We start from the raw sequence: 19,296 nt of genomic DNA on the forward strand, positions 1-19,296 counted from the left end.
CTGAGAATTATGCTCCTCCTTTCATTCGTATTTGGGGTTTCAATGGGAAATGTTTGCACAATTTGCAAACAGGAACGAAATTCTGAATGACAGCCACTGAGAATGCTGTAACGCCCTTCCATCACGGGCCTTCTTAGTTGATCAGAGGAACAAAGGTTTAAAATCATGCTCAGCTGTTGGCAGCCACTGAGACAAAATCAGTTCCAGAAGAGTGCTGCATATCCCACCCGCTGACAAGCCAAAGAGGGGTGGGTGGATAAGCAGTGAGCATTGGAGCAGGACTTTCCTTTGGGGTTTGGAGGTTGGGGCCTTTATTTATTTATTTATTTATTTAACTTTTAAACCGCCCAATAATCCAAGGTTTCTGAATGGCATACAATATATTAAAAACAAATAATGCAAACAATTAAACAGTGAATAAAAATAGCACCTAATAAAACCAGCAGCATCGCTCCAGCACATAAAGCCAACTTTAAAACCTGCAGCAATAACAGTGCAATGAACTAAAACCACTAAAACCGTTCATAAAACACCTAGGGAATTTATGTATTTATTTTAAGGAAGGAAGACTGTAACCTAGGCACCAGGCAACCATTTCTGGGGAGGGCATTCCACAGACAGGGTGCCATCAAAAAGCCCCTCGCCTGGAGCCTCAGATGATGACCTTAGTGCTCAGGTCGGTAAATGTGGGAGGAGACGCTCCTTCAGGCAAGGTAGGCTCAAGCCATTTAGGGCTTTAAAGGTTAAAACCAGCACTTTGAATTGAGCTCATAAATGTGCTGGCAGCCAGTGCAGATGGAGAAGTACTGGCACAGGATGATCACATCAGCTAGTCCCAGTTAACAGCCAAGCTGCCCAGTTTTGGACTAGCTGAAGTTTAGTTTGGGACTACATGAAGCCTTTGGTCTGCCGTCCTGCACCCGCTTCTCAAAACGGCCCTCTGGCTAAACCCACTGCTGATAAGGTGTTTAAAGGAAGCTCCCTCTGGCATTCCTTTAATCGGTCTGGTTGTTGTAGCCATGCAAGGAATGGGGTTGGGGGAACGCATGGCCAGCCAGTGAGTCACCCACAGCTCCCGTTAACAAGCGGCTCTTGCTTTTGCTTGCAAGTTCTAATGCAGCTTGTTTCTCATAGTGTTAATTAAGTCCTCAGCTCCCCCTTCTTCTTCTTTTTCTGCAGCTAAAAGGAGATTGAAAACACAAGTACACCGTTGATTCGCCAGTTAATTAAAGCATCTTTCCCCTTTGTTCAAACATTTAACAGTAGCGGCGGCAAGGACAATTATGCAATTCTAATGTGCACCTCTGGAGCACGTTTTACAGGCAACTGAAAAGAAAACCGTGTTTATGACCCTGTCTCTGCATATTCTTTGCGGTGGCATGTGGGCTGCACAGTTGACAAACAGAATTGAAGCCCAGAATTGGGCATTGTGGGAGCCACACTACTGTCAGGCGCACCCTAGCGGCCTCTTTCAGTACACTCCAATAGCCAACTCAAGACACAGACAAAAGGATTCTTTTCAAGGCTTTAATCCTTTTACAACTTAATGACTCTTTCAGATGCTAATCACCAGCGACTAAGCAAGGAACAGCAGAGTAGCCTATGCTCCGGGTAGGCAGTTGGTCCCCGTTTGAAGGAGAATCACTTGAAGACCCTGAACTTATGGGCTAGGGAGAGATCCTCCCTCTTTCCCTTGGTCCACGGGACGCAGCCGTTGCTTGCGAGCCAAATGGGCACTACGCCTCCTTTCCGCGCCCTCCATCGCTTGTCGCTCCTTGTGTCTGCGTAGAGTGTCTAGCAAGCCCCCCTCCCAAACTTTCTCACCGCCAGGGTCACTATCTATCTCAGGAATGCCGGAAGGAGGAATCTCAGCCAACTGCTGTGCCTGTGAGGGATGAGCTGGCTCCTCTCCCACAGATTGCTGATCCTCCTCAGAATCAGAACTGCTCTGGGGTTCTATCGGCTCAGCTTCCACCCTGACATCTACACTCTCAGGACAAAAGCATATGGAACTCTACAATGGGGCTGTGGGGATGGGTTGCATGTTAGAATGCTTCCACTTTGAAAGATGAATCCCCAAATGTAGAAGGCTAGCACAATAGGATTCTAGCCCATGCTTTGACCTGATATGTTGGTTTTTCCCAGAGACATGTTGGTTCTGACATGGAACTTTCAAAAATGCCATCCCCCACCGGCATTTTATTTTGGTAGAGAGCCAGAAAAATCCCTGCTGAAATTCTGATGTGTTTGGTTTCTACATGCATTTGTGATTCCAAGTCAGGGGAGGAGAACCTCAGGCATGGGGGGCAAATCTGGCATGTCTGAAGTTCCAATCCAGCCTTCCAGGGTTCCCCAGGTGGCCATGCCTCTTTCCCCTAGCTCCACCCCTTTTCCTCAACTGCTAATCATTCAGTGGTTTCCTGGCTTTTGCACCACCACTAGCTGATTTTAAGAGGTTAAAATCAGAGCTGTGCACACGGGGCCTCTTGAAATTCTCCACCTCACTTGTGGGCAGAGACATTTGGGAAACAATTTCACTGAATTTCTCCAGGGGGAAGAGAAATTCTCAATAGTTTCGCCCAGGTAGGGCTCCCCATTGGCAGGGCTTGTAGCACAGCCTCTTTCTTTTTTTGGCAAGGGTTTTGGGGGTCTTTGTGCTGCAACAGCATCAACTGCCTTGGCAGGCTTGTGCCCACCACAGTGAAGCTGGGGGCAGTGTTGTGTCCAGCTCCAGGGATGAGGTGGAGTTAGTTCTCTGCCCAAATCTGTCCTCCAACTTCCTGAAAATTTTCTCCCCCCATGAAAGAGGCTTCCATTGTTCTGCCTCATTCAGGATGTTTTATAATTTACTTTTGTGGTGTTTTCGAGCTTACCTAATCACAGTTAGCCTCCCAGGCTGCCCGCACATCCTGATCTGAAGAAAGCCCTATGGGAGGAATTGCCTCATGTTGGCTTAAACTGGGCTTTAGTTGATGTTTGGGAAGCTGAGGAGGCCACAGGCGGCCAGAGAGGTGATTGCACAATGAAAAACAGGACACTTGTGCTCATTCCTCGGCCACCTAAGCAAGGTGAGCCAAGAAAAATACATACCAAGAAACCCAAACCCAACCCATGAGAGTTTCTCCAAAATTTCTTCGCCATAGAATTTCTTTTAGAAAGCAATTTCTCTTCCACAAAATTGAATGAGAATGGTCGGAAAAAATGTGGGAGAAATTTTCAGCACAGCACTAGTTGAAATGCCCCTCCTAGGGATTTCTTCCTGGTAGTAAGATCTCTAAGCTAAAATATGCTGGCAGTTTTGGTCTCACCCTTTCTGCTTTCAGCCCCGCCCGCAACTGGAATCCAGCCCCCAAAAGCTTCTCCAAAATCAAATTCAGCTCTTGGGCCAAAAGAGGCTCATCAACCCTCAGAATCTAAATCATCACCACTGCACATTAGGAATTAAGGCCAGGGTGAGAGGGTGGCACGTCCAGGAAGAACGAAAACGTACGCCCTGGTAGTTGGGGAGGGGGGAGGAGAGTGTTGTAGACCCGTAGACCTCAGAATTCTCAAGGTATAAGTGGCATTTCTTCAATGATGGGATTGCTTGATTTGTGTACTTGGATGGGGAGTTTGGAGTATTGAGTTTTTTCTGCATGCCTTGCTCTGGCTATAGGCATAGATTATTTTGAGTCGGTATGTATGGAATTTGTAAAATTCATTCCGTCTGCATTTTGCAGATTGTCAGGTGCCTTTCGTTTGCTCATTGACAAAATTGGATTTTTTCCAATTTCCCAGATTTCTGCAAATTCACCTTGGTGCAAATTTACATTTGCCCAAATTCGCACTTGTGAAAATGCACAAATGTCCCCAAAATGTGCATTTTCATGCTTTAGCCTATGGGGAAAATGCACATTATCAGATTTTTTTTTTAATTGTATGTATTTTTCTACAACTAAAATTGCATAATGTTCCAGAAAGTTTTTTTTTAAATGGTCTGCAAATCTACAGAATCCACGTGACTCGGGGAAAGCCAGTCCACTGTGGAATCCATTGGTCAGATTCATAGAAATGCAAACTCATTTGGTTACATCGCAGATTTGTCCAACATCCCTAGTTTTGAGAAGGAACCCATCGCTGGGCCCCAACCCTCCCTTTGGAAGAGAAAGGCCAGTGGGTTCTCCTTAATCCACTACGGAGAGTTTCAGAACATGCCATTTTAGTCCATAGCTTCCTACTTTTGATTTGTCTGTGCTGCTGTCAATGTTAAGCCAACCCAGCTTCCAAAGGAACCGTAGGCCAGTCCTTTGGTTACAATGTCATTATTGCAATGAGGATCCACAGTCAAAAACCTTTGCTGCAGGCCTCTGCAAATCTTGGCAGGCTCTTCCTGTGTTCGGCTGTAGACATCAGCAGAAGTTTGATGTTAATCTATGTGTATATATTTGCAAAGTCAACGCCAGCTTTGGATAATCTCTTACAGCACTTACAGTCTTGGTCAAGAAAAGAATGGAGTATCAAATTCAATCATAACAGCATGAAGATTTGTAGAAATTCTATAGTTTGCTAGATGAGATAAAGTCCACAAATGCAGTGGGGGAGGAAGTTAAATGTAGGCTGTAGTTTTTGAAACCTACTTAGATACTGGCTGTATGAACTCTGGTTTCAGTATATTGCAATGAGACTTTTCAATCCATTGGCTCAGCTGCAGAGGTGTTATGGAATATTAACGAACATTCCAGCTTCTCAGATGTTTTGTGTTTGTTTTGTTGTTAATTCTCATAGTGTTGGTAAACTGACTATGTGTCTGAATGTTGCACAGGCTTAGCGTCCACACTCAGAAAGCTTTTGGTCCAGTGGAGACTTTCAGGCATGAAAAGTGGGGGAAAGATTTCAGGGGTCCAGGGGGCTGCAGAGTGAAGGTGGAATCTGCAAAAACCACCTCCTTCCCCCCACTTTCAGCTCATGGAAGCCTCTGCTTCATCAAACAGCCTTCCCTCAGCAGAGGTGACACAACTGGATGCAGCCCATGCAGTCTTTGATAAACCCACCGCAGATGCCTGGCGGGGGGGGGGGGGGCAGGCTATTTAAAAGTGCTGTGTGACTGGGAGACATCATTTAAATTTATGTATATCTTTATTATTGTTAGAGATGTTTATAAAGTGTCCCTCAGCCCAAATGGCGCTCAATGCAATGCACAGTGCAAAATAAAACAGCATAATAAAACAAAATGAAAATGAATGAATCAAAACAATCCAATGAAAACAGGAGTGGAGACCTGGTTTAAAAGGAAACAGCAACACTGAAGACCCTGAAGAGGGGCATATATTGAGGCCTGCCACAGTCTACGGAGGCCGTACATTGAGGGCTGCCACAAGGCTGCTAGGAGAGGGCACGCCAAGTTTGAATGGCCTCATCATTATGCTGATGGTACCCAGCAATATCTTTCTTTTTTCAGTGGATGACAAGGAGGCAGTGGAAGTCCTGACCATGAATAGATGCCCCACTCCCAGAGAGAGGCTTTCAAGCAGCTAGATGGTCCTCGTCCTCCCAGGGTGGGACGTGTTCTCCTGGGATCACATTGGATGCTCTCTACGGGCTCTCTCCTGCCTTCTCAGTAGCTGCACAAGCACTTGTTTCCCCTTCTGGTGAAGGCCTGCGGCATGTGCCCCATTTCTGGAAAGGGGCTCCTGAGAAGTTAGATGTTCCTCAACCTCCTGAGGCCCTAACATAGCACTGCATTCCGGAGCATTATGGGAAATATAAATGGCAGCTGTCAGTCAACAAGCACATCTTCTAGGGATGTACGAAAGTCACTTACCTTTTCGAAGGGTGACATTCATGGTGTGGGGGAGGCGCTCCGTCCCTCCCCCTGAAATTCTCTCCGGCCAGCTCCGCTCCACGGAGATTCCGCGGAGCCACCGGCTGGGGCCGCCCGCAGTCGGACATCTGGCCGCTGGGCAGCCTGCAGAGATGCAAATGGCGGCTGCCGTAGCCGCTGCCATTTGCGTCCCTGTATTTTGCCATGATAGGCTACATAAATATTTACGTAGCCTATCACGGAAAAAGAAAAAGTGAACGCAAACGGCAGCAGCTACGGCGGCCACCATTTGCGTTCCCTTTTTTTTTTTGCCGCAGACACGGACGCCATTCGCAAGTCAGCACGGACGGCAGCAGGTAGGTGCTCCATTGTGGGCCCATTTTGCAGGGGGGGGGCGGGGGGGCTTCGTTCCACCATGGATTTCGGGGGGGCCGAATGCACTGGCATTCGGCCTCACTGAGATCCATGGCGGAATTCTCTGACATCCCTAACATATTCAGAGTGCTGCTACCCACTGTTGCCACATGGGAGGGGCCCCACTAAGTTAGGAGAGGGCATTTTGCCAAAGCCCCTGTGAAGTTTGAAGCCTACAGAGGCAAAAGGGAAACAGGTCAGGCTTAGAGGCCTGGAGTTTTCTGTTGGGAGGGGCTAACCCTGAGAGGAGTAGTTTTATTTCTCCAGTTAGGTGTAAGTTCCATTTCTCCACTTAAGTTTCATTTCTTCAGGTCTGAAGCAGTACTTCCAGTTTTGAGGGAGAAGGGTATATAAAGAGAGTGAGAGAGCCAGTAAGAGAGAGACAGCCAGAGCCTGAAGTGAGAGCAGAGTCTGAAGAGTGAGCAGGAAGAAGCAGCCTAGAAAAGTCTAAGGACAGCTAGGGTAAAGGAACTTGCAATTTCCAATTTTTATTTTCTTTTAAGGCCATTTATTTATTTATTTATTTATTTATTTATTTATAATATTTCTTGGCCACCTGTCAGGGCAGAAGCCCTCCCAAGGCAGCTCAATAAAATACATAAAAACAGTTAAATACTTTTGTATCTCTCTGCTCTATTGTGTCAATACCTTCAGTTGTAATTTGTTTGCTTTAATTTACCAGTAAACTGTTGTGGTTCAACCCTGTTTCTAGAGTGTCCATCACCCCACATCTACAGCCTCAACCCCACATTACTGGGAAGGGGAAGTTTAAAAGAAGGAAGGTGGGACTCTTAAGGAGAGGAGAGATCCTTAAGGAGTTGCTCAGGGGGTCCAGGCCATAAGGGGAACCCTGACAGCCCCCCCTCCCCTCAAAACCAGAGCCACCCCTGATCCTGTGTTTCTACAAGTCGGCTGTCCATGTATCCTACTTTGCACAGGGCACTCTTCTGTTTTGGAGAGCTGTCAGAGGACAGTCCTTTATTTGAAAGTGTCCTCAATTTGAAGGGCTGCCCAAGCCTGGTTTAAAGATAAAGAACCCTATGATGGGAGAGCAGAGCAGGGGCCCGGGCCTTGGCCTTGCGGCCCCTCCACAGTGAGCAGCATCTGGACGCCAGGCCGAGCAGTGGCCACAGGCCGCCTGCTCACAGCCTTCCCCGCTGTGGTGAGATATATTGCATTTCTATTTAAATTATAGTGATGATTTCCAAATATGCACCCATATGTATCAATTAGCATGGGCAAATTTTGTGCACATCTGTGTCTTCTTTTGTTCTCTTTTTGGTGAAGCATGATGGGCCACCCTAGTGGTATGTGAATAGCTTCTGGGTTTTTCTAAAAAGCATTATTTCTTTAAGGATTTCATTAGATTTCCAAAACAAGATTAAACAAATCAACAGAAAGAAAGAAAAATAAAAAGAAACACATTGGAATTACATCTACTTATTGACAGAGAATAGTGCATTTAACACATATGTATATATTCCCTTTACCTTACAAACCAAGATATAGGTGGAATCCGAAGGCTGCCTGGAGTTGTTCTTTATAATACTTCACCATAGCAGATTCAATTTAGTTGCTTCTCCATAGACTGAGGAAAAGCTTTAACAAATACTGCTGGTTATGCCCCTGATTAGTTTATAAGAAAAAATCCTGCCATATTTTATAGAAGTCAGATGTTTTGACTTTTTCTGCCATGGCTCTTTGCCACAGTTCTGTACACCAAGATTTCAATGTTAGAAGTTCTTCAGTTTTCCAATTTTTGGCTATGACTCTTTGGGCTGCCATCAGCATGAGCGCAATGAAGTCCTTAGATGTCCCTTTAGCATTTTGTTCTTCCCATATTGTTAATAGGGCCAATGCTGATGGAACATGTAAGGTTTGATGTTTGCCATTTCTGAAGAGATCATGTTCCAGAACTGTGACACAACAGGACATGCCCGCTTCATATGGATGTTAAAACCCTGCCAGTCACAGTTTCTCCAAGTGAATAGCTTCTGTGAGCATCAAGCGTGTGTGCGACCACTGTGTGTGAGCTGTGTGAATGGGGAAGCATGTGAGAAAGGGAAGGGAAGATTATTCCAGACCAGACTTTCCACAGTAAACCCCTCCGTGTATTGATTTGGATCTCCACTTGTCAACTCTGTTCCTGGATTGTAACTCTTCTCTCTTTTTCTCTTCTTTCTTTCTCTTGTCTTCTTCTTCCCCTACAGGTTATAACCCTGGAAGGATGGGTTGACATCATGTATTATGTCATGGATGCGCACTCTTTTTACAATTTTATATATTTTATACTACTTATAATAGTAAGTATGGTGCTGGGCTCAGAGACACGGGTGGAACGTCGTATCTTGTTACGGTCAACTCTCGTGCAGCCCTTTACCAGACAAGATCTGGGCACCCTGGCTGCTGTTGTTCCACCAATCTCTGATTAGGACTAGGAGACGTCCCTACAGCCCCTTTCAGGCCTGTCACCCACAGGTGGGCTTGAGCCACACGCCACTAGGGAGCTAGCTTGGCTCCTTTAGCTGCTGCCCCCCTGTCAGAAACTGTGAACCTCCTGGGGTCTGAGGCACTTTCCTGGCTTTCTGGCTTGCACCATCACCCTGTCCACTCACTGCCTTTCCCTGTTTCCATAGACAAACACCCCTTCTTAGTTGGCCCACTTTGTGCAACCAGGTGGGCTGCAGGGAGTGGTCCACACTGGGGAGGAGCCATAGCACACTAGAAGAGCACACACTTCGCAAGCACAAAGCCCCAGTTTCAATCCCCAGCATCTCTGGCTAAAGCAGTCAGGCAGCAGGTGACGGGAAAAGCCTTCTTCTGCCCAAGACCCTGGAGAGTTTCTTGCCAATCAGAGACAAATGTCAGTCTCCCCCAGGGTGGAAAAGTGTGTCTCTTTTGTAAACATTGGTGTAGTGGTAAATGTGTAAGTGAAGGCGCTCATCATGACAGGCCCCACAGCTACACACCCCAAAGGGAGTCCAAATATGCAGGCCGCTGTGTTGATCTGGGTGCATGTGTGTCTGTGTGTGTGCGCGCACACTCCAAAGAGCAGCCATGCATAGCATAATACCCAATTTATTAGCACCAGCTGACAGCCATGTGATCGTGAGCTGGCAAAGGACAGTGTAGTGGCCAGCAGGTTGGAAATTGGCTAGAGAGGGCAGAGGCACCATCAGAAAGGGGATGAGAGGGACTCAACACATCTCCAAACAGCACAAGACCACCCCCTCAAGATTCTCCAGGAGTTCCTCTGCACAACACCAGGGAGAAACATTTGATCTCAAAGGCAGCAAATCAGCTCTAGTAGTTTTTAATCTCCATCCAGAGCAGGTCTTTGGTAAAACGAATGGGTTTTAATGGCCCACGCATACCAAGCCATCCCCAAATACTTTGCATTGCAGCAGGGATAGCTCACGGCAATATATTGTTGCTGGGAAAATCCATTTCTCCCCCCGCTGCTGTGAGGATTTCAGTTAAACTTAGGGAGAACACGGAAGACTGGGGTGGGGGGGGTGGCATCCCTGCTAATACAGAAGTCTTTGAACTTCGACCCTGTGAGCCCTGACTTGGCTTGTTTGTTTGTGTGTTTGTTTGTTTGGAGTATTTTCATGCCGTCCCTCAGCCAAAAAGGCTCCCAGAAAGGCTTACATATAATAGGTTCCACATGACAGTCCCTGCCCAGACGCTTACAATCTGAGAAGACACAAACGGAAAGAGGAACGGGGAGGGAAGAGGGAACAAAATTAGTAGTCTTTCAGCAGGGCTAGGGGAACGGCCCCTCTTCCGCCCCTCATCTCCCTCCATCCAGCCTTCTGGAATGGCTGCTGGTGGTGACCATTGGAGGCCAACTGCTTGACTGCCCCACTGCTATGTGTGTGTGTATCTCTGAACTGCAACTGATCAGATCTCTTTGGGATTTCCCCTCCTCCTCCTCCCCACAGGTCGGTTCTTTCTTCATGATTAACTTGTGCCTGGTTGTGATAGCAACACAGTTTTCTGAAACAAAGCAGCGGGAGAACCAGCTGATGCAGGAGCAGCGGGCCCGCTACCTGTCCAACGACAGCACAATCGCCAGCTTCTCCGAGCCAGGAAGCTGCTACGAGGAACTCCTCAAATATATCTGCCACATTTTCAGGAAAGTCAAACGGCGGACGTTGCGTCTCTACAACAACTGGCAGAACAAGCGGCGGAAAAAAGTCAACCCCAACATCGGAGCCAACGGCCAAGGGCACCGGAGCAAAAAACGCATCACCTCCATTCACCACCTGATCCACCATCACCACCACCACCACCACCACCACTACCACATCAGCAACGGGAGCCCACAGGGGCCACGCTCCAACCCCGAGATCTGTGATCTTGAGCTGAAGGTCGTGAAACCCAGGAGCCAACTCATGCTTCCACCGTCATCCCCCAACGTCCGGAACTCCGCGGCACCGGATTCGGAGTCTGTCCATAGCATTTACCATGCCGACTGCCACGTGGAAGGAGCCCAGATGAAATGCAAGTCTTCCAATGTCCCAGCAGGTCTCAAGCTCACTGGTCATGGCAACATGAATTACCCGACCATCATGCCTTCTCCAGCTAGCAAACCCAGCATCAGCCCAGTGTCCAAAGGCAAGAAAAATGGCGGAGGCAGCGGTGGCACCACTCCTGTGGCCATGGTTAACAGTCCTGTGCACCTGAACGTGGATGCCTATGGAAAGCTCCATCATTTGGTTGGAGAACATGGTAAGGGGCGATCGTTTAGTAACTTAGTTGGGGTTTGGTGACCAAAAGGAAATGCCAGCCATGTTATCAGAGGGTGATGAGAATGCAAGAACGTCACAAGAGCCCTATTGGATCAGACCAAAGGTCCATCTTGTCTAGGAATTTGCTTCCCACAGTGGTCAACCAGATGCCCCAATGGGAAGTCCACAGTGGTCTTCTCCCACTGTTGCTCCCCAGTAACTGGTGATATAAGAACATGAGAAGAGCCCTGCTGGATCAGACCAAGGGTCCATCCAGTCCAGCGTCCTGTTCACACAGAGGCCAACTAGCTGCCCACAGGGAACCCACAAGCAGGACACGAGTGCAACAGCACCCTCCCACCCATGTTCCCCAGCAACTGGTGCACCAGGCACACTGCCTCTGATACTGGAGGTAGCTCATAGCCATCAGGACTGGTAGCCATTTATAGCCTTCTCCTCCATGAATTTGTCCAATCCCCTTTTAAAGCCATCCCAATTGGTGGCTGAGATGATTTTAATTGGTGGGTGCTGTTTATTTCTTGTATCGTTGTGTTTTTAGTTTATTTGTTTTTATGTCATGTTTTAATTAAGTTTTTGTTTTTAATCTGGGTTTTATGGTCAGCCACCTTGAGTGCCATTTTTCTGGCAGAAAGGTGGTAAATAAGGTAAATTAAAATTAAAAATTATGAATAAATAAACATTGAGATCGGGTCAAGTAGGTCATTGGTGTCGATGCAGCTCAAGGTAACCCTCCACCTGTCACTAGGGGTGAGTGAGAATTTCATTTCAGTTTGGTCTTGATAAGAATTTACAAAGTTCTCTATATTCGGGACAAAAAGAACATGAGATTTTCAAAGTATGGATACAGGAGAAACTGAAAATGGCAGGTTGAGTGCTTGGCTCTTAAAGGCCTGGGTCTGAATCACTCAGCCATGTTAGTGCTGAATTCGGGCTGCCACCTCCTTTTTTCTGACAGGCTCCTCAATTTTCTTTAAGAGCTCTGTGGCAGGCAGGTACAACAATGGTCTTCTCTGTGCTTGGAATAGCAGAACCTATTGAATTTGGCTGGTGCAGCTGGGTGAGGACTTAATTTCAGTTTGATTTTGATTTTCCCAAAATGTGCAAAGTTCTTCATATTCAGGAGCGGAAGAACTTGAGATCTTAAAAATTTGAATGCGGGAGAAAGAGAACCTGCCAGATTCACCCATCTTGTCTGAAGGATCCTTTGAGAATCAGGAAGTGAGGCCAAAGTTGCTCCATTCACATATTTCACGTCTCCTTCCTTGCAGGTCTTTGCCGGACATCCAGCAGGCTGTCTGGCTTGAATGTGCCCTGCCCTTTGCCCAGCCCCCAAGCCAGCATGCTGAACTGTGAGCTCCAGAGCTGCCCTTACTGCGCCAGCATCTTGGAGGACCCCGAGTTCGAGTTCAGCGAGTCGGACAGCTACGAATCAGGTGACGAGAACAACGGGGTGTACGAGTTCACGCAGGATGTGAAACACGGGGACCAGCGGGACCAGATCCAGCAGCAGAGAAACAAGAAGAAAAAGAAGAAGAAGAAAAATAATAAGCCACCCAAGGAGAGGAATAAAATAGCCAAGCTCTGGAAGGCGTTTGGCAACAAGCTGAAGAAGATTGTGGAGAGCAAGTATTTCAACCGCGGGATTATGATTGCTATCCTCATCAATACCCTGAGCATGGGGATTGAGTATCATGAACAGGTAGGTGGCTTGTGACTTCATTGATCACAAGCTGAACATGAGCCAGCAGTGTGATGCTGCTGCTAAAAAAGCTAATGCGATCTTAGGCTGCAATAACGGAAGCATAATGTCCAGGTTTCTAGCCTCTGTGTCTCGACACTGACAGAAGCAGGACAGGAGGTCCCTTCTGAAACCTGGCAGGTCCTGAGACCTTCTCGGTTGCCTGCCTTCCTCTCGTCACTCTCCTTGCTGACCCTCATTGCCCATTGCCACCACTCATGCCCCATGTCACACATCACCCTTCGCCCCCTACCCCTCCATGGCCCCCTGCCCTCTGTATCACTCTCAGGGCGGGCTCTCTGAAGAGCTGCATCAGCCAGAAAAAGCAGCTGTCAGGACTTTTCAGAGAGCCAGCCAAACCAAGTGCCTGCCTCGGAGGGGGTCCTTCCTCAGAGCCAGGCATTATGGGAGGTGTGTCCAGGAGATTGCCTGTACAGGCGATCTTTTCAGAGCCAGGAGTTTGACCCTGGCTGGCTCTCTGAAGAGCCGTGTCAGCCACTTGTTCTGGCCAATGTGGCACTTCGGAAAGCCCATCTGCCCTCCAGCTTGCCTTGAGAGGATCTCAGGGAGAGCCAGAGGGTGGGTGGGTGCTCTTGAGAGCCCTGCTGGCCTCACATTCCCACTGGGCAAATGCCACAGCAGGGGAGCGGCCAGAGCACCCGGTGCAGTGCCGGCTTGCTGGAGCAAGGTGGCAGCTGAGGGAGTGGGGGGCATGTAATTCAATGCTCCTCTGCTCCATGGCTTCATGGGATTGCCACCCTTGCTTCCCACGTTCCTAACCCTAGTTGTTGTTGTTCAGTTGTGTCCGACTCTTTGTGACCCCGTGGACCACAGCACGCCAGGCCTTCCTGTCCTGCGCTCTCTCCCGGAGTGTGCTTAAGTCCATATTCATCACATCGGTGATGCCATCTAGCCATCTCATCCTCTGCCGTCCCCTTCTCCTTTTGCCTTCAGTCTTTCCCAGCATCAGGGTCTTTTCCAGAGAGTTTTCTCTTCGCATTAGGTGGCCAAAATATTTCAGCTTCAGCTTCAGTATCTGTCCTTCCAATGAGCACTCAGGTTTGATTTGACCTCCTTGCAGTCCAGGAGACTTGTAAGAGTCTTCTCCAGCACCACAGTTCGAAAGCATCAATTCTTCGGCGCTCAGCCTTCCTTAACCACCCCCAAAGTGCTTCTGCTAGGCGAGCTGGCTTCGTCAGACGGGACTCCTGTAAGTCAGCAGATGATTTGTAGAGTCACCTGATGCTCCTGTAGCTCCAGTCCACCAACAACCATGTCATGCTTCATCTGTTTTTGAGGGTCCCCCCCTGCCCGCCTGCCACCAGTGAAAGTAACATTGATTCTGCATCTGTGCTGTTCAATTTCCTGACATTTGCCTGTTTTCCGAGACTGCTGCTGTTTAAATGTCAGGCGACCTTTGGTTGTTCTCTGAAGAAGTCCAAGGAAGGGAAGGCCAGTGGGTGGCGGAATCTAGGCCAAAAGGTGGAAATCCACCCGCAGTGGCCCAAGGGCTGGTAGTTGGGTTGGATGGGATGTGCAACAGACGCAGCCCCTGTTAGGGCAAGGCAGGTCTGTGGTCAGGCAAAAGGGAAGAGAGGATGAAATCTAGTAAGGCTGTTCTGTAGCAGGACAAGAAGGATTGGACCGGACTGGTAGAGGAGACAAGGCCATCAGCCAAGGGATGTCCTGACTTACTAGCTGTAGGTCGTCATCAGAATATGGATAGACCTGACGAGGGAGAGTTTTGGTTGTGTATTATTCCATTATAGCATCAATGTTCAACAGAAGAGCCACATCTGGGAGCCGAATCCAGGGGCCAAATCTGACCCATCTTGAGTCCCGATCCAGCCCTCCAGGATTCCCCAGTTGGTCACGCCCCCTTCCCCTGCTCCTTCCCTGTTGGGAGGTTTCCTGGCGTTTGTGCAATTTTTTCTCCATTCTAAAAGATTGAAATGTATTTATTTATTTATTTATTTACCATATTTGTGTGCCGCTCCATATCTAGAACAGATTTGGGAGCGGTGAACACAAGAGATAAAACAGTTAAAGGATAAAAAGATTAAAACACCAGATTAAAATTATGCTATTTTAAAAAACAGAATACCAGTAGAAACCGTGACTGGTCAATTAAGGAATGCCTCCTGGAACAGAGCTATTTTGAGGAGGCGCCGGAAACAATACAGTGTTGGCACCTGCCTGACCTCCAGGGGCAGGGAGTTCCAAAGAAAGGGGCCACCACTATGAAGGCTCTTCTCCTGGTGGGCTCCAATCGGGCCATAGGTCCATGTGGAACCACCAGGAGCATGCCCTCCGATGACCTCAGTGACTGGGCAGGTTCATTAAAAAGCATTAGGCGTAAGAGAAAAGAACCTCCCCTAAGGCTTAATCACTGGCAGGAAGAGATTTAAGCTACAATCAGGTGGTGTTTTTGGCTCCGCCTACCACAGGAATGTGGCCATCGAGAGCTTCTCTAAACTGAACTTTGGCCCTCAGACTAAAAGAGGTTCTTCACCCCTGCTCTCGAGTCCCTTGTGTTGGCAGCGGTGGTTGTTTCAAGCCTGAGACAACCACCTCCAAAACTTGACTGTCTCAAAAGAAGCCCTGATTTTCCTCCAGATGATTCCTCTACGAACACACACACAGTCGTGTGTTTGGCTGAGACAAGGTGTGAGATCTGGAGATTTTTCCAGCGGATCTCCAGGACCCCGGGTGCAGTTTGAATTTTGAACACAGAGTCAATCCAGTGCCGGCTCTGGCTTCTTTTGGCACCTAAGGCCCTGTGCTTGTGTGAAGCCCAAACAGCTGCAGTTGTGCAGGGGAGAAGTCTCGCACGCCCACCCCGGAAAAAGTGCTGCATGCTCTTGCCAGGCATGAGGGGATCTTTCTCTGCTCTGTTTTTAAGTGTTTAGAAGGAAACAAAACCACGCTGTTCACACTAATACTGAGAACAGCATGGTGTCGAGAAATGTTTCTGAAAGCCGAGGACACTGCATCCCCGTTGCCTGGCTGGAGTGAAGGACAGTGGGATAAAAGGCAATGAGTCATCCCGAGAACCATTGCTTGGGTCACTCAACATGTGGGGAAAGTTGTGCTTTTCTTATTTTTGCTTTGACTTCTCTTGGGGTGGGGGGTGGGGTAGAACCCCCAGTTAATTTTGGCTGTTTGACAAACACATGCCCTCCGTTTCTGTGTGTTTTTATGTCTTTTGTTATTGCATCTAATATCTGAAGAAGTAAATTATTCACACAGTATAAGATCAACCCTGGGTAAATAAGAACATCAGAACAGAAGAAGAGCCCTGCTGGATCAGACCGAGGGTCCATCTAGTCCAGCATTCTGTTCATACAGTGGCCAACCAGCTGTCTACCAGGAACCCACAAGCAGGGCATGAGTGCAACAGCACCCTCCCACCCATGTTCCCCAGCAACTGGGGTACACAGGCTCACTGCCTCTGGTACTGGAAGTAGCACAGAGCCATCAAGACTAGTAGCCATTGATAGCCTTTTTCTCTGGGAATCTATCTAACCCCCTTTTAAAGACATCCAACCTGGTGGCCATCACTACTTCCTGTGGTAGTGAATTCCATAGTGTAACTATGCGCTGTGTGAAGAAGTCCTTCCTTTGATCTGTCCTGAATCACCCACCAATCAGCTTCATAGGATGAGCCCAGGTTCTAGTATTTGAGAGAGGGAGAAAAATGTCTCCTTATCCGCATTCTCCACACCATGCATAATTTTGTAGACCTCTATCATGTCTCCCCTTACCCTCCTTTTTTCCAAGCTAAACCATCCCAGCTGTTTTACCTTCTCTCATAGGGGAGATGCTCCAGCCCCTTGATCATTTTACTTGCCCTTTTCTGCACCTTTTCCAGCTCTACTATATCTTTTTTTAGGTGTGGTGACCAGAACTGTACACAGTATTCCAAGTGTGCTCTCACCATGGATTTGTGTAGGGGTGGTATGATGTTGGAATTTTTATTCTCAATCCCTTTTCTAATTACATCTAACATGGTGTTTACCTTTTTTACAGTGGCTGCACACTGGGTTCACATCTTCACTGCGCTGTCCACCACAACCCCAAGATCTCTTTCCTGGTCAGTCACCACTAGCTCAGATCCCATCAGGCTACTTGAAGTTGGGATTTTTTGCCACAACGTGCAGCACTTTACACTTGCTTACACTGAACTGCATTTGCCATTTGGATGCCCATTCTCCCAGTTTGGAGAGAACCTTTTGGAGCTCTTCACAATCTCTTTTTGTTTTAACCACCCTAAATAATTTGGTGTCATCAGCAAACTTGGCCACTTCAGTGCTCACTCCTAATTCCAGATCATTTATAAACAGGTTGAAAAGCATTAGGCGTAATACAGATCCTTCTGGGACCCCACTACTTGCTTCCCTCCATTGGGAGAATATACCATTTATTCCTACTCTCTGCTTTCTGTTCTTTAACCAGTTACTGATCCAGAAGAGAACCTGTACTCTTATTCCATGACTGCTAAGTTTGCTCAGGAGTCTTTGGCAAGGCAGAAATAAATGTTCTGCTCCCAAGCATGGAGGAAAGGAAGGAGGGGTTCCTAAGAAAAACATCATGGAATCTTTTTAATTCTTGGAAGGATGGACCAGATCTCTTGTCTCTCTTTCTCAGGCTGGAATTACGTATTACAGCTGAAATAGAGTGGGAAGGTACTGTAGCTCAGTGGCAGATCACCCCAGTATCTCCAGGTTTAAAAGGATCACATAGTGGGAAAAATCCCTCTCCACCTGAGATGCTAGGTCCTGCCAGTCAGAACGGGATGGAAATATAGTCTGACCTGGTATAAAAGAGAAGGAGGGGATGTGGGCCACTGTTTTCAGCAGCAGTCATGTGCCAGCTATAATGTGTGGTTCCATGCTTAGAGGGTAATGGGCTCCCATTTTTACATGCTGTCTGTCTGGAGCTGTCAATGCCACTCAGGGCAGAACTAAACAAGGGACACAGAAGGCACAGGCCCCCTGCTGAATGCAGCAGCTGTGTGTCTCCTCCTTTCAGAACTGAGCCATAGGCTCTGGAAGATCATGCTAGGAGGTCTGAGCCAGAGAACATGACAAGATTCAGAGTGAGGCAAGATCTGGGAAGGATTGCCATTACCCATGCAATCTCGCAGCCCGACAGGAAGTCCTGTATGCTCCTTCCTGTGGTGGCGAGCCCATAGCCAGCCTAGGTGGGTGGAATCACTCCAATACCAGGTGCAGCAACCTGCATGCTGGTGGCTTGCCACACAGGTCAGCTGGGCACAGAGTCAGGTTTCCTGCTTCTAGCCGTACCAGCTGTTGACATCTCCCCTGCCAACAGCTAATAATAATTAAGACATGTCAACAGAAGTCCCCACCCACAGAAGCAGCTGTCCAGTGAGGTGGAAGAGTGTGGTGGTGGTGGTGAATCGGAAGTCTATTGCTATAATTTGCTGAGGGGCAGGGGAAGGGGGGAGAGAGAAAGAAAACACAGAGCTGCTGTTTTTGCCAGCAGCCATGCATCTCTCATAATGTCTAGCTCTAGTTAAAAGGTGTCTACCTCTGAGTAGCAGGTACTAGGGACAAGACATCCACATCATGCTCTCCTTGCGAGCTTCCAGAGGCATCTGTCTGTTGGAGACAGAATGCTGGATTAGACAGACCATAGCTTGATCTAATCTAGCAAGGAAATCCTGACGTTCTTGTGATTTGTTTCCTTAGAGTTCTCGTTTATTGTTTCTGCCAATATCAGAGGCAGCAGAGGGTGCAGTGAAGGCTTCAGGGTCTTGTGTGGATATTCCATGGAAGCTGTTTCGGGGGAAATGGATTTCAAAATGGAATTCCTCAAAATAGAATGGGTTTAGCACAACTTGAGTACTTCATTTTATTGTCATCCCTTGCCTTTTAAAAAGAAAGATCTGTAATGCTCTATGAGCCCTGGAAAAAGAGTAGGCTGGAAAATCAAATATATAAAGTAGGTAGTTTAGACTGGATTAGATACTATGCAATCAGGGATCCTGGGGAACTCACCCAAAGGAAAAAAAATACAGATTTCCATTGTGCTTGTCTTTGAGCCTCCACCTAGCAACAAACAAGCACAGAAACCAATGTAAGGAAAGGTCAGGAGGAAAATAAACAGCCCTCACAATTTCCTACTTTCCATCTTCCGTAGGACATATTCACACATGCTCGTTTTATCACTGGGGCGGGTGGATATGAATGATTAGAATCATTGCTTCCTATCAATAAGGCCAGCACAAGTCCATTGTGCTTGTCTTTGAAAGTAAATCCTGGTGAAAGCAGATTCTGATCAGGGATGCATGGAATATTCTCCCATTTTGATTTTGGGGCTGGAAATCACGATTTCACTGGGCTAGCAAGGTTTGCTGGAAAATGCTTTGAGGGTGAAAATAGTCACCTCTTCTTAGATCCTGTTATACCCACTGGTTCTGGCTTCTTTCTCTTTCCTTGGCTTTGACATATTTATGAACCCAGCCAACTGGAGATCATTCAGCAAACGGGATGACATCGCTACATTAAGGGCTCCTTCACACAGAGCTTTTATCCTGCAATTGAGATTGCTCCTTCATGGAAGTT

The 19,296-nt window shown here is 47.6% G+C and overlaps 1 protein-coding gene across 1 annotated transcript in view; it reads left to right on the top strand.

Moving 5' to 3' along the window:
- CACNA1H (calcium voltage-gated channel subunit alpha1 H) overlaps positions 1-19,296 on the top strand; it is a 419,417-nt gene that overhangs the window by 288,174 nt on the left and 111,947 nt on the right. Inside the window, exons 8-10 of the mRNA XM_084818118.1 lie at positions 8,425-8,517; positions 10,159-10,948; positions 12,237-12,667. Of these exons, the coding sequence (XP_084674244.1) occupies positions 8,425-8,517; positions 10,159-10,948; positions 12,237-12,667 (1,314 nt within the window). The remainder of the gene's footprint in view (positions 1-8,424; positions 8,518-10,158; positions 10,949-12,236; positions 12,668-19,296) is intronic.

Source organism: Heloderma suspectum, chromosome 12 (genome assembly GCF_057233095.1).
Source record: "Heloderma suspectum isolate Gila_16-S chromosome 12, 16-S_ref, whole genome shotgun sequence".
In the NCBI taxonomy this organism is placed as follows: domain Eukaryota; kingdom Metazoa; phylum Chordata; class Lepidosauria; order Squamata; family Helodermatidae; genus Heloderma; species Heloderma suspectum.